The following is a 25,791-nucleotide window of genomic DNA, read 5'->3' as shown; positions in this document are numbered from 1 at the left end:
GCGATAACGGCCTGGACGTAGTGGTCCTGTACAGTTCTCATATAGATACATCTTATGTATAAATATGTGCATGAAGGTTTATAAATTCCGTCTGGATACAACATAGGTTTATCTCAGTAGAACATGAATTATTCGTGAGCATATATTTGAATAGTTTGAATAAAAAAATATGCAATGCACAGTATTTTCGAATGCATCATACACCTGTGGTCAGGTAAATCCGATTAACATTTGTTTTTCAAAATGAAACCAAAAATTTAAAAAAACGGAAAAACAACTATTTTCTTCATTATTTGTGTCAAAAAACTAAATGGAAAAAAATTATAATGATTCGTTTTTTCAGTTTTCGATTTTGGGTTTAAGTGATTAATGGAAAAAACGGATAACGACCGTTTCCGTGACTTAAACTGCGACGCCGGACTTTTGCGCCACATACGGACTAAAACAGAACTAAACCAGGTCTAAACCATGTCTAAACCGGTCTCAGTGCTGGTCTCAGTCCCGGTCTGGTCGTGGTCTCAGTCCTAAACCAGGACTAAACCAGAACTGAACCAGGACTGAACCAGGAGTGTCGGGACAGGCCGTAGGTGCTCCCGCGTAGACTGTCGGATAAGGAAACCAGGGCCAGGCCGGGACTGAGACCAGGACTGAGACCGGTTTAGACCTGGTTTAGTCCTGGTTCAATTCTGGTTTAGACCTGGTTTAGTCCTGGTTCAATTCTGGTTTAGACCTGGTTTAGTCCTGGTTCAATTCTGGTTTAGACCTGGTTCAGTCCTGGTTCAGTCCGGCATCGTTTAAGTCAAAATAGAAAATTGAAAAAACGAAACGTTATCATTTTTTCCATTTTGTTTTTTGACACAAATAATGAAGTTTTTTTTTTTCTTCGTGTTCTTATTTTTGGTTTTAATTTGAAAAACGAATGAACGAATGATACACGGATTGTAATAGCTTGTGATTAAACGACCAACTTAAAGATCATCCACTAGAGGGCGGAACACAACAAGCAGGAAACAGCTCATTCCTTGATGAAATAATTTGCGAGTTCCTTCCACTACCACCTCTACACCTGATCTTTGTTCAAATGTGGCTACACAAAACCTGGTGGTCACATTATCAAACACTGGAGGTCACGGGGAGGCCAAGTTGTGACGGCAGCACATCAAAGTCTGGGGGCCAGTTCAAAGCGCCAGTGTGCAATTTCAGAGCAGTTCAACCAACAGAACAGAGGCAAAGAATAGAGCGCCGCAGGTGGGCACTTTTGTCCACTTCTCCGCGCCTGTTCGGACTTCTCTACTTCCTATTTGATGATGATAGATGATTGCATGGCTTTTCCGTCCTTCAACTTTTTGATTTTTTTCGTCTGGTAGGCCTATAGAAATGATTTTGTGATGTGTTGTTGGGCCCAAATCCGTGTTGTGTGAAATATAATAACACGAAATATAAACTTATTTCCCATGATCACAGCAGTTCTCATCTAGGGGTTTAGATTGTATCACTCTATTTGAAGCATGTAGGTTGTTTGAGCCAGTAACCCAGAGTTACCTTAATGTTTTGCTCAACACATTTGATAATTTAGCCTATTTATAGCTGTGTATGGCATTGCCAGAGTTAGACTGATTTGTACTGTTGTGTAGTTTTTATTTTTGGTAAAACATTTCACTCAAACTCAAGGTTCAGCACTATTGTTGTGTCTATGGGCAAGACACTTCATACACTATGTCTAGTTTACACTGGATAGGTTTCTGTAAAACTTTGCCAAAACAATGTGGCACTGGTTGGCTGTAGCACATGACCATTTCAGCAAAGCTTTTTACTTTTTATATTTTAAACTACATCAATTGTCTTATGTAAGTACAAATTTTAACTTCTTTGTCCTGTCTGCTGAGTAATTTTTGTCTACCATCCCAGGCCAGTGCCATCAGGTCCACCACAGCAGCAGCACCAGACTAGGAGTGGACTGTTGAGAGAACTGTGTCCCTATGGCAACTCACTGTTTTTGTTAGCACTTGTGAGTCAGACAAGCGGTGAGTCAACGTCAAGAGGAAACACACACACACTTACACACAAATACACACAAGTACACACACATACAGTCACAATCATATTCACACACTCCCTCTCAGTTTCAGGGAAGCCAAATAAGGACAGCTCACAGCAACAGGCACATTGGCAGATCAGCGCTGGGCTAAAAACTGAATAGGCTAATTAGAGGTGAAAGACGTGAAGCCAGGAAATCAAATGTTGGACAAAAGTAAGAGCTCAAATGGAGTATAGAGAGATCCAGAGGGCACATGTGTGGGCATGAACCCTCCTCCCCGTGCACCCTTCAAATGGGTGGGGGTAGTGGAAACAAATAAGGACACACCCAGAGGAGCACACCTTGGCTTAACTTGCTAAACCACACTTTTTTTTTTGTCTGACACCAACACATGAATTCTATGGCCACCTGCTTTTTTATTTTACTACTTACAATGAAAAGACAAAGTTGAGTACTAACATGCATCTGCTGACTGGTGAGGATTCAATAATATGCATAAATTTATAGGTATTTAGCTTGGGTTCTGAGCAGTAGATAAAAGATAATTTCTCATTTTAAAAGTTTTACAATGTTATAAAAACAGTATTAGAACATTCTAGCTGTAATACTTGGAAACTACTTTTTAAAGTATTTAATTTATAGTGATTTATGACTGCCAAGAAAACGAGTCTAACCCCTGGCTCTATAAAACTGTTAATGCTTGTACAACATAAATAAGCATTAAATCACATATTTCCTTGTCTGTTATGTTCACTTATGTCTTGGTTACAGGACTATTATTACTCATACGAACACTGTTGTAAACAAATGTATGCAACAAAAAGGTTTTAGTCAAAATAAAAAGCATACACAGGAATACCATATTAACTACAACTGCAAAATACAGTTCACTAATCAGAGGTATTTTTATGACTATTTCTGACCTGCTGATTTTGGATTGTTATCGCATACCATGTAATTAATATAAAGTAGGCGAAAAAAAAGGTAGCCCAGTGATGAGATATTAGCACTGTTGCCATAGCAGTTGACAATACAAAACTAAATATTCTTTTGAACAGTCAAAAGTCCTCGAAATGTCAGATTCAAATAGGAATCTGAACCCTGTGAATACAAAATAAGCATAACAATTATTAGAGATCCCTGTATTAGAATTTGCTTCACTAATCCACTAAATAGGTGCAGTTTAAACCAGCCAATCACAGTGCGAGCATAATGAGGAACCACCCTTCGGTCTAATCTCTTCAAAGATAACACAACGCACTTAGAATATCACCTGTTCTCCAACGGTCCACTGTAAATTGCAACACACACATTTGCAGCTCAAACAAAAGAAAAGTTCAAAAGTTGTATCTCTTTTTCGGCAGGTGAATGGCAACAAATCTCAGGTGGAAACAGCATGGCTTAGCGGTTTTACGAGCAGAAAAGAGAGTGGGGTCAAAGGTCGACTGCTAAATAGGATGGCAGCTGGAAAGGGGGTGCTTATAAGGCTGATGTTACAGGAACTGGACTAACAAGCCAGGGCAGAATGTGGTGCAGGACTGAAAGTGGCTTCAGGAACCAAGGGCACAGTGTGTGTACGTTTGTGCCTGTTAACACACAAGTGATTAATGAGATGGAAGGAAGTGAGGGGGCCGCACCGTGTCACTCCAGATGAGGTCAGTGGTCAAACGGAGGAACACAAAATGCAATGTGCACTGTGATAGATTTCCTGCCTCGTCCACAAAATCCCCTAAATAATATTATTCCTAATTTGGGCTATTTCATTGACATTCACTGAAACAGATGTCCAATGTATTTCTGCTTCCTCTTTACACCTGCTGATTGTGTAGTGTGATTAGATGAATATAAGATCAAAATTATCACATGCAACATTTGTAGAGTTTCCCTTAGGGTATTACAGGATTGACATCAGATTACTAATTCCTTTCCATGTAAACCAAGGGTGTCCAAACTTTTTTCATCAAGGGCCACATATCTAAACAGAGATGAAGCAGAGGGCCGATCGAGGGCCGCAGACTGATGCTCAGTATAGTGAATAACTGAAATATGTGCATGTTTAACACGTTAGAATGAGCCATCCGTCTTTATTCATGCTAAGATTCTTAAAACCACACACTAAATATTAAATATTGACTTTATCAAAGTAGATTTTCAAAATGCTTGCAGTAAAAAGTAAATTTTTGATTGATGCAAGCTAATTTGGGCCAATTTACCTGGAAGCCTGAGGGCCAAGAATGATTTGTCTGAGGGCCACATTTGGCCCACAGGCCATAGTTTGGACATGCCTGGTCTAAACCATACCTGGTAGTCAATGCACGATCTTGTCATATCCCACATGCTAAGCAAGGCTGGGCCTGGTTTGTACTTGGAGAGACAAGTCAGAAATACCAGGTGCCACAGTGGGGCAGCAATGTGGCTCTAGTGGAAACTGATGTTGTGTCCTTAGGCAAGAAACTTCACTCACATTGTCTATTATGAAAGATGTGTCTGTGTCAGTGCTGGTGTTGAACAGAGAGGCAGATGGCTCAGTTTGATAACCTTGCTTCTGCTTCTGTCATTCTACCCCAGGGCAGCTGTGGCTAGAGTAGTATCTTACCAAAACTAAGTATAGAGTGAATAAATAATGCAATGCAAAGAGCTTTGGGTGTCTTGAAAGGAGCTACAGAAATCCACTGCCTCATTATTATTATTATTATTAGTGACATGTGTCAGCAGCACATTTGTTGAAAACAACCAAATGCTGAAAATGTGTTCATGATTCTTGTTTTGTACTTTCGTCCTTTGCAGAATGAGCTCACTTCTCGAGAATCCACCTCTGCTGTTCTTGTGTTTGTGTGTCCTAACAACTCATCTGTGCCAGGCGCTTTGACCACCAGCCAGAGGGCCCAGACTTGGAGCACAGCCGCTCTGGCTGGCCCTGATGGTGTTCAGCTGGTCAGTCCTCTGGCTTGGTTCTGTGTGTACTGGCTCTCTGTATGGAAGGATGGGTGGGTTGCATATACGTGGGAGGTTTGGAAGTTTTTAGGTTGAAACAGCTTCCGTTAGGGTGACCACGTTTTTGAGAGTGGTGGGATTTGAAGGGACAGACTCTGGAAATGTATCTGTATAGACAATAACGGCAAAAACACCATATGATTTTTAGATTTTTCAATCGTAACTCACAAAGAAGCAATAGGTGCAAACATAATACAACCCTGAATGCCAGTATGCACAATTGATTTTATTTGCTTGACAACCAAAAGAGGTACATGTGGTCACCCTGGCTTCTGTGTAAAATTGTCCGATGACTAAAAAGCTTCAGATAAATGACCGTAATGAATGAGATTCAGATAGTGGGAAGCGAGACAGAAAGAAAACACAGGAGGAGGGTTAAGGAAGGTGGTCGTGGCTATGGGGTATTTTTAGCTAGTGGAGTGGGAGAGGGCGGTATCTTCTTAGGGGTTTTTCCAGAGGAGTATATTTAGAGAGGGATGTGTAAAAATGACAGAGAGGGGAAGAACAGGAGGGATGTGCCGTGTACAGAGTGCCAGTCTGATGTAAGGCCTTGCAACAGGACCACACACATTCTTTCGTTCTCCATGTGGCACTAGCTACAACTGACTACGCTGTTCACCTGGTTGACTCAGTTGAATTTACAGCCAAAATCCACAGGCAGTTACTGTAAATTACACTCCCTTTTTCCTTTTCAGAATATGAGTGTACTAAAACAGGGAATTCTAGGTCAGGAAAGGTAGTTGGAATTTTTTTCTATTTTTTAAACATACTGTATTTTCAATGGAATTGAGTCATTGCTTTTTATAAGTTAGTTAAGTTTAGCATTGCCCTTTGGATGACTATTCAAGTTAAAATCTTTTATTTTGCCTCTATGATTTTTATTTTTTTTAATTTTTGTTTGTTTGGCCAGCCAATGATCTGAAATGCTCCAGGGCTAGATAGTATTGTCTGTTTGTTTTTTTCCTCCTCACCTCAGCCATCTATGTTTGGCTTAAGAAGTGGTCAAGTTTTGTTTCGGATCATGTGGTTTCAGCTCTTCTGCATATATGGGGAGGTCTGAGAGTATGTGGATAAGTCACTGTCAAACACATCAATACAGCTTCCCAGACACCACAATTCAGACATAATTTTCCACATGCTCAAAGTCAAAAGAGCAGCCACCAATCGGAGAGGGTGGTTGAACGTAAAGAAGTGGGGGAGACAACGCGCACAGCTGAAAAAGCAATGCTAATAATAATGGCAGAAATGAGAGAGGAGGAGAAAAGCAAAGTAGCGGTGTGGTTTCGCTCAGGATCATAGCATGTGCTCTGTCCGGGCATACTCTGAAATGGAGAGGATCTGGAGCCGCAGTGACGCCATTGTGGTTCCTCAGCACTTCCTGTCTACCGCCGCACTGTTGTGCAGTGTGTGCGTCGTCTCCTTGGCAACCACCATCACGTAAATACCGGAGCGCGTGGCTGCCTGTTGCCTTTTTGGTAAAAAGCTTAGAAAGTTGGACCAGAGACTTCAGCTAGCTACACTGAAGCTATTGTTTTGTGTCTTTTATGTGTGCACTGGATGTCGCCCAGTCGTATTTTGCTAATAAAGAACGGACATTATGTCCAAAACGTTATACACCATTATGAAAAGCACGTGGAGGACAGGAAGGAGAAGAGAGGCGCTAATTAATACCGCTGCTATTTTAACTTTTCTTGCCTCATAGAGATATCTTTGCTACGTCTGGCAAGTTTTACACTATGATATTTATATAACATATCTGAGCTATATATATAAATTACTGGTGTTACTGGTTTTATCGCCAAGAATTGCCTTTGAAGACTTTTAAAATTGTCTTACTGTGAGCTGGGTTACCTCTTCAGAAAACTGACCTGCAGCTTTGCCCAATGGTGGCACCTGCAAGACAGCCACGTTTAATGCTGTATAAAGCAATAACATCTCCATGGAGACAAGAAGGTGGCTGACTAACATATGTATTACATTACATTTAATGAACTGTTATGTTATGCTTGGGGTTATTACAGGATAGGACTATTATCTGAGTAATTAAACTGTGCTTCATGTGAAGCAGGATCTTAGTCTTAGTGTCAGTTTTATTGTCTCAATATTTTTGTAGAATAAACACCAACTTAACATAGGAGGTCTATGCTTGCTAAGTTCCCACCATTCCCTTCTTTCTAAAACCACATGCGTGTTGCATAATTGGGTCGACTTGCCATGGTAACTAACTGTGAGTTTTTATTTTATGTTTTTCATCACAAACCCTGTGACCCAGATTATGTCACTGTTATGAGTCACTACAGAAGTCAGCCAAGCAGATGTCCTGTGACACTGACACGAAGTTATGATTTAAAAATGTAAACAAAAAATACTTAGGATCTTCTATGTAATGGTTATTTATAGTTATCTGTCTCTTGATTCTACAGTCTGCTCTGGAAATATCCAAGTGTAACTCCATTCTGTGAGCCACGATGAAGCTTGTCTGAAGAAGCCCACAAACTCATCAAAACCCCTGGCCGCATTCGAACTGTAGTAGACCACAACCTCAAAGGTCAGCCCTGTGTTACACTGGTGACTTCTGCCTCATACATTTATAGCACATTCCTCTCACACAATAGGGGCATTTACAACATAGGCTACATGTCAGTTTACTTAACATGCACAGCTGATAATATTGTACAGAACCATATACTGTATCTTGGGCTTAGAGGCAAGGACAGCGCTCCAGTGCTGGCAGCACCACTTTCCAAGCGCCACATTTTTCCTGCCAATGGGAATCATTGTGGAACATTGCACTCCAAAATATTCCAAAAAGGGAGGGCTGGAAAAGTTGTATCATGTGTTCATTAGGGTCATATTGTGGATGGAAGTCGCTATAGTTTTGCCTTCCCATCATAGGTCAGTATTTTTTACAAAGTTAAAAAAATGGATTATATATTTCAACCTGAAACATTAAAAGAGTAGAAAATGAAACCATGCGGCAGGTCTGGTGCAAGGTGGTATTTCTGTCCTTTCAATTATAGATATGGTTTTCAGAATGATGAAAAATTAGCATTGTTGTGATAGAGATAAAAGATTTAATATTATATCTTTTGAATTATCCTCAAATGTTGTGAAGCTGAAACCCATGAATAGCCAGACAAAACCAAAATAAACTTAAAAAGAAGACATTAGTATGCCAAGAAAGTACTAGTACTAAACAATAAAGGACTATATATATAAATACAAAACGCATAGGATAAATAAGAAAACAAGTACATTTACATGAGTAAATTATAATTTAAAGAAAATACGACACAGTCAGTGTCTCAAAAGTGGATAGCATTAGTCTTTACCACACTGATGTTGCGTGTGGCTATGCTAATGAGCATCTTTGGGAGGCAAAACTGAGGGGAGTCTGCACGGCACGCCTCACCACAGAATGGAAATGAAAACCTTTTGTTGTCGATTTATGTCAACCACCGTTTTTCATTCTGACAACCCTGTGATTTTGGGTTGATTAAAATTGAAATTGACAAATTGCTATTCCTGGTAATCATAACTGAACTGTATTCATCTCGAGAGTCTGCTAACAATTACAAAGTTTAGGCAATCACCATGTAACTTGATTATCACGACACTTCATTTAACTGTCATGCAAACTGTAAATCCCCTATGAAGACAAAATAAGAGCCGAGTCCACAAACCAAACATTATCCCATGTGAGGATAAACAGTGTGTTATGTGTCTTCCTGGCAGCAGACATTACAGGCGGATGGAGTGTTGCCTAGAGACGGCTGTGTGTGTGTACGTGTGGAATGTGTGACGTTCTCGCGCTGAGGGGCGTGGCTGCCTGTGGTCGTCAGCGCTCACACACACCCAGAGGCTTTGGAAAAGAAAGGGGAAGTCATAAAGTCTCTAATAGCCCTACTCTCAGAAGCTCATATTACCGTCCTGCTATAGCGGGGTGGGGGGGTTTGTTGAGGGGGGGTCCTGAGACAGACAGGTGCAAATAAAAAGCAAACTTGGACTCAAACAGTCACACTTGGACAAGGATACAGTCTAGGCAAACACAACATTGCTATGAAGTCAGACGAAGAATGTTGCACGCTAATTAAAACTGCTGGGTCCAAGAGCCATTTATAGCCAATGTTTGTTTACTTTCTAATCCAGTATGCAATGTTTTTTAACTTTTTATTTATACTTTTACTAGGTTTAGTATAAACTATGGAGTGAGCTTTGTAATTGTAATTGTATCCATCTTTGTCTATTACCAGCTTAAATAATAGGTCATTTTTTCCATTACACAAATTTCCTTCAATATATCCATCCATTGTCTAAATTTCAAACGGACCCATAATATGCAACATTTTTATTTTAGTGGATCGCTCCTAATAAACCCAGGACATACTTTTTCCTATGTAAAGCAAATTGACACCTAAATACTGCTCTTCTTGCAACTTGGAGACTACTTACAATGAACTTTGTCGTTGTTTGTCTCTAGCTGGGACAGTGTAAACTTGTCTTTCATATAAGTGTGTTGTACAAGGCATTTTAACAAACCATACCAGTGCCTTTGTCCACTTGACTGCACATTACCTTCTCTTCCTGCCTGTCTGCCATTGACTCGTTTATTAGCAGCTGTGTGGCCAATTATCCCCCTGCCCCCTTTCCTGTGTTCTAGTGTCCAGGACTAGCAGCAGGAGCACCGGGTATCAGAGAGAGAGGGAGAGGAGGAGAGACAGGGGAGGGCTCCTCTTCAGGCTGGCGTCATAAAGGAATTCCCTGCGCGATTTTGGTCCCACCCACTCAGTACTCTCAACCCCGTCTGGATGTGAGACGGTCACACACACTTCTGTCTGCAGCGCCGCACCGGGACGCACCTCTGACAATCACGACAAAGAGCTGGAGACGTGGGTAAACAATGGGAGATTGACGGGACAAAAGTGAAGTTTGAATCTTCTCTGGGACTATGAGAAAGATAAGATTTGAGGAGTTGTAATTTAACTTCAGGTGAGATCCGTTTCTTACAACTAGTACTATTCTCTTTTATGACTTTATTACCTGGTTTTTCAGGCAGTTTGAACTTTTCTTTAATGTTGTTTTGCAGATACAGTCCACACCTAGTCCAGATCTACAACCTGCTGATCAAGACAGATGTTGACTAGAGCAAAGTCATGCGCGTGCCTGCTCCACAAACGTACAGTTTCGCTCCGGTGCTGGGATTACGCCTAAGGTCTGTCACTATGGAGCAGCTCTGTTACAAAGGTCAGACGTAAATAGTTCAGTTGAATGGGGAGGCTTAATTTCTGTCTGCCTGTCTGTCTGTCCAGTTGACGTTGGGGATTACACATAACCACTGTGAATTACTCTTGCGATTCTGTGTGTGTTTTGAGCACTTCTCGTTTGTGTGTTAGTAGCAGCGACAATAAAGATCATAAAAGTTGTCGAAACTTAGGTCAGAGGGACGTAATGGTAGTGGTTGACGCAAGGCCGGAGCCACTCATACATTCCTCTCATTGTTCAGGGGCCCTGTAAGTCTGCAAGCTCCCAAACCTCCATGAAAGGAAGGGAATCCAGGGACTACTGTACTCTAGCTTAGCCACTCCGGTGCAAAGATGGCTCGCAAGCTCTTCCTGTCTACTCCTCTGTCTTGAGTTACTTATGGAAGTATCTGTGAAGGCCAATCTGAGTATAAGTTATCACTATAGACTTTAGAAAATGAAGCTAGAAGAGGGTACGGTGAATTAAACAACCGAGAACATAGGAGAAAGGTAAGAGTTATTATTTCTTTAATCATACTGTAGCTGGTTGTGGCAAAGAAAGTGGAGAGTAGAGAGTTTGGTTTGTAGAAGTTTGGTGGAGTGGCAGGCTGATTGGGGTGGGTGTGCCCTCAGATGTATAGACCCAGGCCTCGGAAACCCTGGCGTAGTGGAATAAAAGTGTGTGGTTTGTGTACATCATGTGTGTATGCATTGCAGTGGCAGCAGCACAGCACTGGATAAGTACAGGGCGGCTAGTGGTACTGGTGGTGAGGCTGTTTGGCAACGAGTCAGGCTTATAGGATAGAGTTACACTGGGCTGAAGGGATCAACCAAGAGCCTGGGCTGGGCGCTTCCCTTTACAACACTATTTAACCTTAAAAATCCATACCTGGGAATACTTTTTCTTCTGTCCCAAATGCAGTACACTGCTTCAACATGCTTAGTTTTAATCTTGGGAAAATATGAAAACATACAAGTCCCAAATCCGCTGAATGTCATTGAATGTCACAGCCGGAGTGATAATTACACCCTCGCACGCAACATGAAACAAATACAGTTTTTAGTCACTCATAGCCAGACGCTCGGTGTCTGGTGTGAGCGGCCACTGATAGGGCGTGGTGCTGTGAGTAAGGTGAACAAGGTCAACAATCTGTGGTTAAACCGGCAGCATGTAAATGAGGCTTACAATTTTAGTCATTGTAATGGTCTATATGAAGGAAGGCTGATTACTATTAATCTTTAGCTTTTTGCTGTAAGTGGTTTTAGCTTGAATATTGTGCCACTTTTTTTAGTAGGTTTTTCGCCTTTATAGTTGGTAGTGTAAAACTGGTGTAAATGATAGAAAAGCGTATTTGATCACATAGAAGTCATTTTTGCACTGGGAATTAAGAAATTATTGTAACATACATACATAACATACACATCTACTTTGATACACTACTGCTTGCCATTGCAACTGGATACCTGGCTTTCACGTGTCTTTAGTGTCTTTAAAAACAAATTGCCCACTGTAAAAGTCTTTGTACTAAGCATCCATAGTTAAAGTTGCAAAGCAGTGTAGAGCAGTGAGTGAGTGAGTGGTGGGTTCATCCTCATTGCTGTTTCCTCACAGCGGTTAGCAGGCCTGAGGTGCAAGTGATGTCAGATGGCGTGTATTTTTGTGTTATTGTATATTCATGCAACAGATTGAGAGTACTTATACCATAATTGTATATGTTAATTGATTGGAACTGAAATTGTGGTTCATATATTCTGAGTGAGCATAGGAAAGGGGAGAGGGATGAGATGTGTTGAAAAAAACAAGAGGTCGAGATCCAGCTGTCTCAACAGAGGCTTTTCCACTTAACCGTGTGCCCTTGTGTAAACGGCAAAGTCAGTCCTGGACAGGCTCAAGAACACAGAAAAAATCTGTGGCCACGTCTACACCCACATCTCCATATGCTGTTTGCTCCATTTTAAGTGTAGTCCTAGCTATATATGCCAATAGTATAAACAGTACAGTCATTTAAAACCAACAAAATTACCCCCGAACTAAGTGGAACTCATGAAGACAGTATGGAAACATTTTGATTTGACCAAAGTTTTATCTGCTGGAAATCTGCATAAACGCTCTGGCACGGGATAGGCACAATACAGCATAGCTGTCCTTTATGAGAGTGTGCAGCGTTTGAAAATACCACTTTGACTTCAAGTTCAGACTCAAGTTCAAATGTATCACCCCAGATCTCAAAGTGCGGAGGCCTTGTTGAGATCCCTGTGTTTTGGCATTGAGGTGTTTGGCAGCGCATGTCAAAAGCAGAATACATTTATTACAGGGGGAATGGGAAGGAATGAGCTCATAGGCATTAACGGCTGCGGGTTCGAACGAGGGGAAAAGAGGAGAGAAGGAGGGAGAGAAGGAGGGACAGCGAAGCGATGGAAAAGATGAAAAGACTGAGAAAATAACACACGAGATGAGTCTGTGCCAGATAAAAGGGCGGTTTAGACCAAAAGAGGAGAGTTTGAGTTTGACAGGAATTAGCATGGCGTCTGTGTGGTGAAAGCGGGACCTTAAATGACCTTCTCTCTGAAGGCACCATCACTAAGCGAGACTACATGTGCGCAGATCACATGATCTATTAAATGAGGTGGATGACGAATATAACAACAAAACTATATCACAAAAACAGAAAGTCATTAAACAACACAAAATATTACTATTACTGCTCATTCGTTAATCAGTTGTAATAACTGTGTTAAACCCTTTGCGACCTATTTACTAGTTTGCCTCATAAAATACATTATAAACAAAACAAAGATTATCTCCCTTTTGAATGTGTAAGAAAGTATTGTTTAAGTTAGTTGAAAAAATCTGCAGAAATTACACCTCAGCTTTGGTAATTATCACAGAAAATGTTAGAATTAATGTTGTATAGTAGAGTAGTACAGATTAAGAGTTAAACGGATATAGTACAATTTGCTGTCATTAGACGATTGAACTCTTGCGAGAACCTATAGCTTACGAGGCACTATATATTTGGAGGCCTAGGTGCAAGAAGCCTCACCTGGGCCCCCTTCTAATATTATTTAATAGGAAGAGGGTCTAATTCTGTTTTCTGTTGTCCCTGGTACAACGGACAATAGATCCCTTTGTCCCCCCCGCCTACTCTCCTGATTCAGAACTAAATAAATAAGTCATCATATTGCTCTCATTTTGTTATAACAGGGACCACAGTGACAGCAGACAACCAGGTCAGACCTATTTAGACCCTGGACTTCCCCAAAAGTGTCCTACTGACTCATACCTATGGCAGAATGCTCACACGGCTTAAAATATAAACAGGAATGAGGTGGCTACATGGCATTTAGTCTGATTGAGGCCATTGGAACATCCTTTAAAATGTTTCTTGTCTTGACAAGTAATATCAAACAGTACTTAAGGAAATTATTTGCCCCAAGGTGCACAGTGAAGGGACTTGCTATAGATACGGCATTATCAGATATACCGGTTACAGCCTTTACATGTGAAATTCAGATTTTCTTTTGAGATTTGGCACATTTGTGATTATTGCAGAGGAAACACGGACCAGTGCACTCGACATAGGGGCACATATAAAGGGGCAGAGGCAGGACACCGTCTTTCAAGGGAGTGCCACTTGACTGGTCATTTCCTTCTAACCTAATTCTCCATTCTGTCATTGAAAAGCTATTTTTATAAGAGGCCACAGGAAGTCTGGGAGTTGACAAGAACACGCACATACAGTATACACACAGCTATGAGAAAGGCTACACTACAGTTACTAAGTAACATACTAAAATGCAACATAAACTCACACATACATGTATCGTCTTTTGTTAAGTGCTAAAATAAAATGAGCCAATACTAAATAGTAAGATTTCACACATCTTTGTAGTGCAAGTTTTTTATCAGACAAATAATTTTGATTAATTTGTGTATTTCTGTTGGCCAGGGGAATTCCTGGCAGAGTGATTTTTGACACTCCATAACTAAATCACATTGCCAGGGATTTCCAATGGCTGACATGAAAAGTTCGTCTTATATTTAGATATTATATTTTCAAAAACAATCTTTGTGTGCACCTGCTCCTGAGCTGGCTGTGCGGCCTCAGGACTTAGCTCACATGTGAACAGTGAATGTCGGCCATGTTCACAGTGGTTAAGTTCTGCCGCCACAGGGCTGCAGTCTACAGGGGGCAGTAAAGGTCACTGGGGGAACATAATACATAAAACAAAAGGTTTAGGGCTAGTTTTATAGATAGTGGATACAAACCTTTAACAGAAAATTTTGTCATATATTCTTTTTCATTAATCACATCCAATCTAACAGCATGAGTGAAGAGCCTGCAGAGAGGTTCAAAGATGGTCTAATGGTCAGCGGGGGTGCAGCAGGTATACAGTTGGAGGGGAGTTTCTCGTGAGAGCCGGTAATGTGGTGAATTAGCTGAAAGCGTGCGACCAGTGTCTGTTAAATGTCAGGGCTCTCATTAGTGCGGAAAGGCTATGAGCGAGCGATATGTCGTCATTTGTATCCACAGCTGCCCAGGTCTCACAGTGGCAGTACGGTGTGTTTCTACCTTTTGATTTGCCTGTGTGTGTGTGTGCGCGTGTGTGTGTGTGTGTGTGTGTAAGTGAGTGTGTGTGTGTCCCTCGCTGGGCTGGTCTCCTGTGCCTGCTGTGCTGATAATCAGTGTGTGACGTTGGCTGGCTCAGTTCAGCAGGAACAGGGGACTGGTCTCATTTCTATTTAAGACCACTCTGATAACTTTGCTTATATATTACTTGCTGGTATATACAATGGATGTACTGACGTGTGCACAAAAGACTTGGAGAGGTGTCAGAATGTGGCTTTGATGTTGTCTGTGGTTATTGTGTTTACCATAGAATGTGATATTTTTTCCAGTTACATATGACAGACGATTTCCTCATGTTGTTTCTGTGAACTGTATTGGAAACCTGAAAAAAAAATAAAAATACAACATGAGCTGCAGGTGATTATAAAATAGCTGCATTTGAAAATTTTACTTAAAAGCCAAAGGAGCATTTCTAAATATGTAGAAAAAATAAAAATAAGTGCTTTACGTGTTTTGTTGTTGTAATTAAATGTATCCATTGTTTATTTTGTTATATGTGATATTATGTGTAGAAATCTGGAAACTATGTGTGATATAAAAATAATTATTTAAATAAAGAAGCTAAAGTATTTTCTTGTCAGTGTCTTCTTGCCTTGTAATTAGTCACAATCAAATTTCACTCAAACTTAGCAAGAGTTGTGTCGACCTTTCATCTGCATGAGTTTTTGGGTATTATGATGTAAACAGGAAAGAGCAACAAAGGGGGCACAATGTGTAGATTTGTTTCTCTTTCATTCATCAGTGGAATACAATGATTGCTGTAAAGTCACGTGGTTGTAGTGAGAGTCCAGGAAATTGTTGTTGTTCATTTTTATAGAAATGAGTGGGTTATTTCCTAAAGCCTGTGCTCCAGTATGACTTATCTAAGGAAAATTTTCACATGTAATTTCTTTGAGCTAAAACACTCCATTGGAAATATTTAGGACAATACCTTTTTTTCAGCACAGGTTACACAGTTTCTCTAATTATTGTTGCCTAACCTATAAAATGAATAAAGATCAATATGATACAGTTTGCAGTGCAATTGAACATGTCCCATAGTGACCAGCATCAACACAGAAACTTTCGATAAGGCTGCAGTCCGGATGTTTGTCCATGCCTGCGGTTGCTATGGTAACTGTGGTACAAACCGTCATCAGCCTCAGCCGGTTGCGTCACGTAAGTTCAACAGACTTCCTGTTTCTGGAAAGCAGCGGGGGAGCCTAGGTAAATGTACAATGTACAAGGCGCTACTGCTACCCCCTCCTTCACTACTCTAGAGCCCCAACATTTATTGCCCCATTGTCTTCCCTTGTATCTAACTGTTTATCTTTCTGCCCCGCTCGGCAAACTTCCTGACTTTTCTTTTTTTCTTACACCCACGCAGTTGGACTCTCACCTGGCTGCCACTACCTCATCAGGTATTTGGCCAATGGCGTCAAAAGCTCATGAGTTCCTATAACAACCAAACAGGCAAACAGAAGCAATGATAAGAGCAGTACAGTGGGATAGAGTTCTTGTGATAGTTCCTGTATCTTATGACATATACAACTATTTGAACTTTGACAATTTTCCTGTCATCTTAAAGAATTCATACTGTTGTAGAAACACCGGAGAAATTAACACTCATATTAACAGAGATCAACAAAAGACTTAGATCTGTTAAAAAATCAATAGGTGCACAGTATGGTATTGCTCATTTATACGAAAAGTGTTATCATACAGATATACTAGATGCTGTGGGATGGATGTTAATGCAAGAATAATATCACTAACATAAACAATTATACCAAAATAATTATTATGCAAATGGACAACCTTCAAATCTTTGCCAGTTTGTAATTTCCCTGCAAGTCCACTCCACCCTGCAGCTGTGGAGCAGGTCAGCGCTCCCGTCTGTCTGTCTGGCTCTTGGTTCTCACTGTAAAAAATGGCCCATCTAGCCGAAAGGAAAAACGATAATTGCCATTATGACTGCAGTGGCCCAGCACATCACACAAAGTACTGATTGTTCCAAACTGGTGAAGGGGGGTGGGGGGCAATCACAGTTGGCTCTGTGCAGACGCTACACAATATTATAGTAGCGTGACTGTGGCTCATCCTACACACACCTCAAGCTCTCTCTTTTTGGGCTGTCTCCTTTTGCTGCAATAAATAAAGTGCAAAACAAACAAGTACTATAGAATGAACATCAATCTGTCAAACCATATGTAAACACTACAACTGTACCAATAGAATATGTGGTAGTCTTTTTGTGCCTCTCCCAGCACACCAACGCCCAGCTGGTGTGCAACCAAAGTTTTATGACATTTGACCTTATCCTAGTTACAATTTTCTATATATGAACATAAAACGTGTCTTCTGCTACCAAAGTCACAGTCCTGACAGAATACAACCACAACCAGGTTTTGAATCCAATAATAAGGATGGGTATCTCTAGCTGAAGTAAATGTTCTCTAATGGCAACAGAAATTAAAGACTCATAAAAGACCATAGTGCAATATTTGATTAAACTTTGCAAATTGTGAACATAACACAAATGCAGCAATTAACAATTAACAAATGTACAATTTCCACAGTAGTTTCAGGGTAAATGTTTTAATCATTAATGTTTTTGAGGTACATTGTGCCAAGTACAGGGGAAGAAAAGCAATGTCATCTTTGTTGAGAGCACTTTGAGAGCCACATCAAAATTGTTTGTACAATTACTGTGGTGTAAATTAAACACAGTTTTATATAAGACTAGTGCATTTTTTTGGTTTATAAGGCAAATCTGATTAAAAACAATACTTTTAAAATATTAAAATACCAAATGTTTAATATAAACCCAGGTAAAGTGATGCTACTGCGTGTGTACATTCACAATGAAAAAAATAACTGAAAACAAACCATTATTGTAAGGTACATGATCCAGCATGCTTTATAGTATTTATAATGTAACGTTGTCACACTAAGATGCCCAGCATGCAACAGTTTTCTTGCATGAATTCCATTATATTTTCAAATTATTATCCAAAAAGAAATCCCAAGAATTCACAGAAAAAAACAGGGTTTGTCCAATATTACCATTGAACATTTTGCCTTATCCTCTTCAAACTGAACATTATACTTGGATGCACAAGCCTTAGATATATGAAAGAAACATATACTTTTGTGATAATATTACAGAATGTTTCTTATCGGGTGATACAAGCCATAGATTTAATCTGTTTTCTTGCCTGCGCCTTTCAGCCTGTCAGCATGTAAAGCAAAAGTTTGGGCCACAATCAAAGGGAAAACCAAAGAGGCATCCGCATACACCTAGAAAATAAACAAAATTTTATAATGTGATTGTATTTCTAAAAAGGAAGAAATACTATTCACACACTGCCACCTTGAGGCCACAGGTTTGAACTGCACAAACATTTGGCTACTACTGGTTTTACAGATTAACAGTTTTCATGCAATTGTTTATTTCAAATTTGAATATACAATCTATTTTGATGTTTTTGTTTTTACCTTGACTGGCTTTGCATCTGTTCTAATCTTGCCCCAAGACACAGCTTCATCAGGTCTTGCCCCAGAGTCTGAACCATCAAACTCCTGCCCCGTGTTCACGTACACAGAAAAGTCTGCCCCATTTCTCTGCACGGAAGGCACAAAGCACAAACACAAAAAAACCCATCAAGGACAGAAAAAAATATATATTTTTGACATTTCAGAAATCTGATACAAATTAATGAAGCATAGTTACCATGAGGTTGGCATTGGCTATGTGATGCTTGACCAGTCCACCACCAAGAATGATCATTCCTGTTTTTTTAGCAAATACGGCCTGACTGTTCATTCTGCGAATATCTGTAAAAACACAAATTATCATCCAAATGATCTTAATGAATTCTATAATGGCCTTATCACAAAGATTAAACAGTAATTTTCTTGGTATAAGGACCTACCTTCCACTATATCCAGTATAAGGCCAGGGTTTTTGAAAGAGTGAAAGTAGATCATATCCCCCAGAGAGCCATCAGTCAGAGCTGGGCTGAACACTGGAATATCATTCTGACAAAAAACACAATTATTCAGTCATGATGATCATACTGCAATATTGCAAGTACAACGTCTCTATTTATTTATATTTATATATCAGAATCATTAGGAATAGTTTACAGGCTATACAACAAGGTGGTCGAATTTGCTTCCAGGACAGCAAGAAACACAGAACAAAAGGGACAGATCATATACATACATAATACAACTGACAATAGATAAATAAACAGGTTATACCAGGGATTGGTTTAGCGTCCAAAAAGCCATGAGAAAGAATTTGGAATATAACAGATTTGGATCTAACAGATTTGGATCTAACAGACCTGTAGTGCCCCCGGGAGGACATGAGTGTAAGCAGGTAATGACCAGGGTGTGTATGAAGGTGATATATAAATTCATCTACATATTTTTTATAAGGCTAAGTAGTACTCACCTTATATGCCCAGTAATAAACAGAGTCTGGATTATTGATCTCCTTCCCAAGACGATGGATCATCTTTGAAGGCGTCCAATGAGTGCCCTGAAGTAAAGCATGTTTAACAGTTACTATTTTCTAGTTCTGCTTTGAGTTTTATTCAGTTTATCTATGCTCTCACCTCTGTTTTTTGTTCCAGTAACATTTGATCTAAGATGGGTATGAGCCAATCTTCAAATTTACAGTAGTTATCATTTGGAACTAATAGATTTCCTATTCTGAAATCAGATAAGGGAAAAAAAATGTTGAAAAGAGAACTCAAAAATCTGATATGAAGCTTACCCTAAAACTTACCTGTTAATGCCTCTTTGACGAAGATCTTTGCCGGACAGACTGAAGTCACCAAGGTATGTGTGAGCCAAGCACTTTATTAGGTCTTCCTCTATACCCCCAGCTGTGGTAACAATGACATCAACCTAGCACAGGAATGTAAATTACAAACCCCATATGCACATTGCCACCATCATAGTCAATGAATCAATCTGACAATATACTTTACAATTTACCATTTTGTGCTCTGCAAGGTAGCGAATGCTCTCCCTAACCCCAGAGCTAATAAGATTGGATGTGTAGCCAAGAAAGATAGTGCATCCTGTCTTGTTAGAATTTGTGTCCGACTCATTTTCATCAACTGGCTCCAGGCGCTTTTCTATCTGTAAAATAGTGAAAAACAAAAAACTAAATACAATGTCTATAAATAAATGTGCTAAAAATGTAAGTGTTGGTGTAATAATGAAATCTGGTATAAACAAGACAAATGAAAATCTAAATAAAAGTAGAACTAGATAACTACTTGTGTTTGTGTTTTATTACATACTTTTTAGTGTAGAAGCAAACTTGTTTGGCAGCTCTCAAAAATTCCAGTCGACCTGTTTTTTTTTTTTTTTTTGACAATTTTGTAACAGGTAAAATTAACCTAATTTCAGATGTGCTATGGTTCAGATTTGGTGCAACACATTTCAACACCTGCTGGTTGTTACTTCTCACCATGTTGTTGATCTCCTGGATGGCAAGGCCCATGCTGCTTGCCTGGAAGCCAGTAGTCAGGTAGGACTTGAGCACAGCCTGAAGATCCACTCCCTGGTTGAAATCATACCCTCGGATTTTTAACATGTCCTCTGGGAGTTCACAGCTGGGTTTGAGGACAGCCTCCATGGCCACAGAGGGAGCCTGATCTGCCATCTCCTATCCACAAAAATAAAGAAATATAAGTACTGTTCTGTATCATCTTGATTGCCATTTCATAAGTAGTTAGCCCTTGTTACTACATTAAAGTTATTCCATTACTGTATCAAAGAAAAAAAAAGTACCCAGACATTTTGATGTAAACAACCCATGCTGTAGAAACGTAGCTACTAGTGAGGTGACGTCTTCAGATCGAGTGTTAGGTAGACAATAGCTCATAAAAGCGAATATAAAACATACTTATCCCTGAAGTGAGTTGCCGCAGCAGAGACGAAAGGTTAGTCACTAGTTTGCTGGACACCAAAAGGCACTAAACATTACACAGATATAAACTGTTCGGCTGACAGCAGCAGTCGGCATGTTGTCTGGCCCCTCCTACTTGCGGAAATGTTTCTTCTTCTACGCCCAAGAATAGTTGAGAGCGTACGTCTGCAAGAAGAGTACTGCCCCAGAGGAGTGAAATGGTACAGCAGACAATTTATTCACAGGTGATTTATTGTAACAAAATCACAAATCAGAATATGTTTGGAGATTTTTTATTATTATTGATACTTGGCACAAAGACAATTCACATACGCAATTAATATTTATTTACCTATGCATGCTTATGTATTTGCTCTATGACTTTTCTGCATTATATTTCAGCCCTTTGTGCTGTGTGGTATGGTGTCTCTGAAATGATCTGTGATGTTTTTGACATTTTCAGAACTATCATATGACCTTTCTATAGGGGGTCTTTGAAGTTGCCCCAGCTGTGAACAAAAAGACCGCACAGGTTAAAAGGGACATTCAGAAACTTAACCATCACACAATTCTTTGTACAAAGGAGGAATAATAGGGCTACAGAGCAATCTTTCACGGCTTTATCTTTTAGAGTATTCAATGCAAAAGAAATGTCCGGGAAGGCTTCCAGCAGTAATTCAGTGGTACAAGCACAAAAGCTGATCCACCAACTCAGGATTGAAGCGGGAATGGAAAGACTGAAGGTAGGAAAAACAATCAATCATTATAGCTGCATTTTAATATAAATAACAGTACCAGAAGTGCATTTACTATCAAATGGTTTTCATTATCAGATCTCGCTGACAGCAGTAGACCTGGTCCAGTATTGCCAGGAGCACAAGCGCAGTGATCCTCTGTTGACTGGAATCAACTCTTCATTGAATCCATTCAAAGACAAGAAGTCCTGTGTGCTGCTGTGATCATTATTTACTAAATAATGCACCTGTAGCTTTTGTTTGAGAGTTAGTATCATTTCTATATACGCAACAGTGACATCAAGTATTGTAACACCCAATCTTTTGTATGTAAACATAAAATCTTTGTGATAATGTTGTTAGAAGTAACAAAACATATTTCACTTCTGTTCTTTTATTCTTTTTGGATAATTTAAAACAAAATTAATAATAAAATATACATGTATTAATACACACTGCAAGAGCTGATTTTTATTGAAAGCACAACAATAAGGCGGAATCAACTTCTACTATTTTTTTGTTATTAAATCACACATAACAAAGTGACATAAAGATATATATACAAGAATCAACTTTTTTTTTTTTTTATGTGCGTGTTAATGTGTCTAGTGTTGTTGTATCCACACGATTAGTGAGCGAAATACTAGTGAATCCTAAACATGTGAGCTGGTTTCTCCTGCTGTCATTTTCTGGGCCGCCAGACTTCTATACAGGTTTCTCCAGAGGCAACAGCAAGGACTCCAGCCTCCACACTCAACTGGTCAGAAAAAAAATACTATTAACCAATTTTAATGTATTTTTAGAAGAGAATTTAGAAAACTTTACTAACCCCATTTACTCCAGTCTGTTGCTGCAGTGTGCACAGTGTTCTTGGTGGTGAACATGGTATGTGAACCTGCAAAACCACATTAAAATCTAAGCACAACAATAAAAGGCAACAAGAAAACAATATGAAAATGCCCTGATCACCTTCACTGTCCTGTCCGCTGAGCAGGTGTAAAGGCTTCCAGGTGATCGGTGGATTCCAGTGACCATAGCAGTATGCCCCACATCAAACTGAGACAGAGTTTGTAAAGTCCCTGCTTGCATAGAAAAGGCGTGTAGCATGCCTTTGTTGTCCCCAGCCCACACCTCATTGCCGCTGTAGCTCATGGAAAGTGGGTACGTTTTTAGCTAGACATTGATATAAATAATGATATTACGAGGGTTTTACAGTTTTAAAAGTATTTGTTTTACATTTAAAAATGGTAGGTCCAACAAATAAAAATTATAAAGTGACTCAAAAGACTGCCTAGGATTGTACCCCTATGAGAGAGGAGATGGGCAAATTTTGGTGTAAACTCACAAAATTCAGAACAGTGAAAAAACTCCATGAAACAAACCTAAAAATGAATTGAAGCACTGCCCTATGATAAACAGGAAGTCGACAATATTGGATCAAAGTTTCGACGCCACATTGACTTTGAGATTTTATTTTCATTACTATTATTACCACATATGAAGACAATGAATCAAAAAATAATCTAAGTCTGTTGATTTCAATAGTTCCGGTAAATACAAATCCTAAATTAGCTAAGAATTATAAAAAAAAATAATAATAATAAATGAAATAAAATTAGGGTGCAAAATGTTGAATTAAACTTGTGTGTGTTGTGTTTGTGCATTTACCCTGATTTTCTTTAGGCCTTTTCCAGCTCTGCAGTCATACACGGCCACAGTGCAGTCTTTACTCCCCGAGATGATGTACCTGTCGTCAGCAGCAAGGCACATTACTGCATTACCATGGAGATGGAGGCTTTTCACCAGAGGTTCAGCCACTGGTAAAAGTAAAACAAGTAAAAAATAATCAGCCTTAAGAAAGATTTACTTCCATACAATACTTCCAACTCAATTTAACACTCACCTCTGGGATCATACATTGTGACCTTCCTGTCAAACGTCCCAGCCAGTAAAATATTGTCTTGAAAGGACAGGCAGAGGACAGGAGCATCTGCCTTTATAGTTCCTCTCTCTCCCCCACCTGACGGGAGGTCCCATAATCGGACTGTGCTGTCGAAACCTCCCGATGCCAACAAGGGCCCCTGAGAAGCAAGACACCACACCCAGCCTTTATGAGAACTAAAATGACCCTGTGCTCCCAAAGTGTGCAAAAGTGCTCCGGAGGGCCCTGCTTCCAAATCCCACAATTGAACATTCCAGTCTCGAGACCCAGTAGCGCAGAACTTCCCTTCACCACCCACAAGGAGGACGGAGTTAATCTGGGCAATGTGGTCCGATGGTAAAGTGAGGCACTCTAAAGCTGGGGATGGGCTGGGACTTCTTGCAGGTTTGGTCTCACTTTCTAAAAGTCGTTCATTTCCTAAAAGTCTTGGGTCTATGTTTTCCTGATGATTCAAATCATCTTCTTGTCCCAAATTTCTTTCCTCGTTCATTAAAGCTGCTGCCTCCTCGAGTTGGTTCTCTGGCATCTCTTCATTTGCACCCTCCAAAGCTACCTCCAGGCCTTCATCCACCCCGTATGCCACCTCCTGCCCTGCCACGCCGACCCCCTCCACCCCCTCCACTTCACCACCTTCCGGTAACGCAGCCCCCTGTTCCTCATCTTGCCGTTTTCTTTCATTTACTTGATCTTCACTTTGTTTGGCCACAATGTGCGCTTGATCGGTCCAAAAAGCTATCAACTGTTCCATCTCGAGACAAGCTGTAGGCCAATCAAAATCCTCCTTTGGCCCAACGGGAAAGTTTGCACGTGAGCCAGTGAGTCTACGTGCGCGGATTTGCCACGCAGTATTGTCTTTGCCCACATTACTTAAGGCATGACACACCTAAAAACACACAATGAAATAAGTAACAAGTTATAATATACAATAAAATATTATGAAAACTTATAAGTGTTCAGTCCCAATCAAAAACACACAACGTAATATATCTGGGAGTCAATTAAAAAGAAATACCCATTGATAATTGTAGCTATGTGAAGAAAGAAATAATACAAAAGTGTCAAGTCTGGAAGGAGACAAGAAAAGATACTTTGCATTTGAGAAACAGCCTATGTAAATTCACTGGCAAGTGGCAAGATTATGTCACTCTTCTGTGGATGACTGCAGATAAACATGTCAAGATAAACTAGTTAAAGAAGACGAAATTTATCTTTTTGGAACATTTGCTTATCTTATTTCTTTGAGTGAACTGGTGTTAGGGTAATAAGTGAAAAGTGAAATGTGGAAATGTGAGAAATTTGACTATAGATTATAATGCTCTGATTCTTTTCTTAGAGTTTTTACATAGAGTTCTTTTTCTTATGTAGCAATAGACCAACCTTGGGCAGGACAGTGATGACACACTGAGCAGGGAGGTGAGAGGCAATGTGAGTTACCATTTCCCATGGTAATGACAACAACCCTGTAGCCTCCAAAGACGATGGACTAGCATCTTTTGAAGAGTGATCATCTGACAAAGCCCTACAGTAACATGACACAATGGTGTTTATATTATAATTTTATATAAATAATATGTATAGACTAAGTTAATAAAAACGCATTATCTTACCCATCTAGATTTTTGGTGTTCACAGGACTCTCTTCATGTAGCTGGTTATCATCTTTTTCAGCTTCCATGTCATAAAGATGTACGAAGCACCGACTCCACTTTGTTAACTCACATCAAGCATTAAAGTTATTACTGTACTGGCATCGCTGGACAGATTTGACTCGACACTTTCAGGTTCAGTGGTCCAAATTCTGGAGCAGGTATAAGAGGCCTTTTATCCTCACCTGAAAATTAGCTACAATCTATAAAATACGCAGAGTACTATTTGTACACGAAAGATTTCAAACGTTACGCTTTGACAAAGACAGAGCAGCTTGGTATCTTTAGCTTTGAGCATAACAGTCTATGATAACAACACAGGAACAAGCCCAAATACTCACCGAAACCCCCACACTAAAGCACGTTTACAACGAACAGGGTTATAACAAACTTATTTTTGATTCTGCCTCATGTCATAGTAAAACAAAGGCCGAAACTGTAATTCATAAGCAGACTTTAAAAGGCAGCTGAAAAAAACTACATCGCACACTTCCGCTATACGCACGTACGTCAGCGACAACGTCAGTGGTGCTGATTATTTCAATTTCCAGAGGTGAACACAGATCTATGGCGGTGAATACACAATCTGTGGGTGAGCTGTACTTTTCTCAGTGCCCATTCATGTATCAAAGTAGCACTTTCAATTATTTGCTAG

At 39.8% G+C, this 25,791-nt stretch overlaps 3 protein-coding genes and 1 long non-coding RNA gene across 8 annotated transcripts; 2 read left to right on the top strand and 2 right to left on the bottom strand.

Annotated features, from left to right (window-relative positions):
* The first annotated feature begins 9,878 nt into the window (after window positions 1–9,878).
* LOC129408604 (uncharacterized) lies at window positions 9,879–15,472 on the top strand. The gene is made up of 2 exons (XR_008632035.1): window positions 9,879–10,021; window positions 10,119–15,472. It is a non-coding gene; the product is annotated as an uncharacterized LOC129408604 (long non-coding RNA).
* A 1,992-nt stretch (window positions 15,473–17,464) lies between these two features.
* dhps (deoxyhypusine synthase) lies at window positions 17,465–20,963 on the bottom strand. Of its 2 annotated transcripts, none has more exons than XM_020937597.2 (10): window positions 20,812–20,963; window positions 20,374–20,571; window positions 19,893–20,039; window positions 19,681–19,802; window positions 19,508–19,604; window positions 19,345–19,431; window positions 18,818–18,923; window positions 18,616–18,719; window positions 18,381–18,506; window positions 17,465–18,182 (listed from the first exon to the last, which is right to left on the bottom strand). In XM_020937597.2, exons 2-10 carry the CDS (start codon window positions 20,566–20,568, stop codon window positions 18,084–18,086), a joined length of 1,083 nt encoding a protein of 360 aa, XP_020793256.1. In that variant the 5' UTR covers window positions 20,569–20,571; window positions 20,812–20,963; the 3' UTR covers window positions 17,465–18,083. The 2 variants fall into 2 exon arrangements, with proteins under 2 accessions (XP_020793256.1, XP_055008526.1); XM_055152551.1 differs by having other exon boundaries at window positions 20,808–20,948.
* An 8-nt stretch (window positions 20,964–20,971) lies between these two features.
* LOC110172730 (guanine nucleotide-binding protein G(I)/G(S)/G(O) subunit gamma-7-like) lies at window positions 20,972–21,936 on the top strand. Its single transcript, XM_020938667.2, has 2 exons — window positions 20,972–21,557; window positions 21,648–21,936. Exons 1-2 carry the CDS (start codon window positions 21,465–21,467, stop codon window positions 21,771–21,773), a joined length of 219 nt encoding a protein of 72 aa, XP_020794326.1. The 5' UTR covers window positions 20,972–21,464; the 3' UTR covers window positions 21,774–21,936.
* fbxw9 (F-box and WD repeat domain containing 9) lies at window positions 21,927–25,669 on the bottom strand. Of its 4 annotated transcripts, none has more exons than XM_055152550.1 (8): window positions 25,478–25,669; window positions 25,098–25,339; window positions 24,868–25,009; window positions 23,452–24,373; window positions 23,217–23,365; window positions 22,518–22,721; window positions 22,378–22,443; window positions 21,927–22,305 (listed from the first exon to the last, which is right to left on the bottom strand). In XM_055152550.1, the coding sequence occupies exons 2-8, from the start codon at window positions 25,163–25,165 to the stop codon at window positions 22,231–22,233; spliced, it is 1,626 nt and encodes a 541-aa protein (XP_055008525.1). In that variant the 5' UTR covers window positions 25,166–25,339; window positions 25,478–25,669; the 3' UTR covers window positions 21,927–22,230. The 4 variants fall into 4 exon arrangements, with proteins under 4 accessions (XP_055008525.1, XP_020793824.1, XP_020793832.1 ...); XM_020938165.2 differs by having other exon boundaries at window positions 25,098–25,321; XM_020938173.2 differs by having other exon boundaries at window positions 25,098–25,288.
* Window positions 25,670–25,791: the final 122 nt, after the last annotated feature.

This window comes from Boleophthalmus pectinirostris, unplaced genomic scaffold (genome assembly GCF_026225935.1).
Source record: "Boleophthalmus pectinirostris isolate CB_2022bp ecotype Guang Dong unplaced genomic scaffold, ASM2622593v1 HiC_scaffold_17, whole genome shotgun sequence".
NCBI lineage: Eukaryota > Metazoa > Chordata > Actinopteri > Gobiiformes > Gobiidae > Boleophthalmus > Boleophthalmus pectinirostris.
The sequence above is the reverse complement of the archived record's forward strand: the minus strand, read 5'-3'. Positions and strand labels throughout refer to the sequence as shown.

Bases quoted from the DNA above. Each gene is read 5' to 3' on its own strand.
- LOC110172730 (XM_020938667.2), top strand. From the start codon at position 21,465: ATGTCCGGGAAGGCTTCCAGCAGTAATTCAGTGGTACAAGCACAAAAG. The intron at 21,558-21,647 runs GTAGGAAAAACA...TTTCATTATCAG, and splicing joins CGGGAATGGAAAGACTGAAG to ATCTCGCTGACAGCAGTAGA.
- fbxw9 (XM_020938159.2), bottom strand. From the start codon at position 25,165: ATGGAAGCTGAAAAAGATGATAACCAGCTACATGAAGAGAGTCCTGTG. The intron at 25,010-25,097 runs GTAAGATAATGC...ATGTTACTGTAG, and splicing joins AACACCAAAAATCTAGATGG to GGCTTTGTCAGATGATCACT. The intron at 24,374-24,867 runs GTTGGTCTATTG...GTGTGTTTTTAG, and splicing joins TCATCACTGTCCTGCCCAAG to GTGTGTCATGCCTTAAGTAA.
- dhps (XM_020937597.2), bottom strand. From the start codon at position 20,568: ATGGCAGATCAGGCTCCCTCTGTGGCCATGGAGGCTGTCCTCAAACCC. The intron at 19,432-19,507 runs GTGAGAGCATAG...GCTTTACTTCAG, and splicing joins TACTGGAACAAAAAACAGAG to GGCACTCATTGGACGCCTTC. The intron at 18,924-19,344 runs GTGAGTACTACT...GTTTTTTGTCAG, and splicing joins TTTATTACTGGGCATATAAG to AATGATATTCCAGTGTTCAG.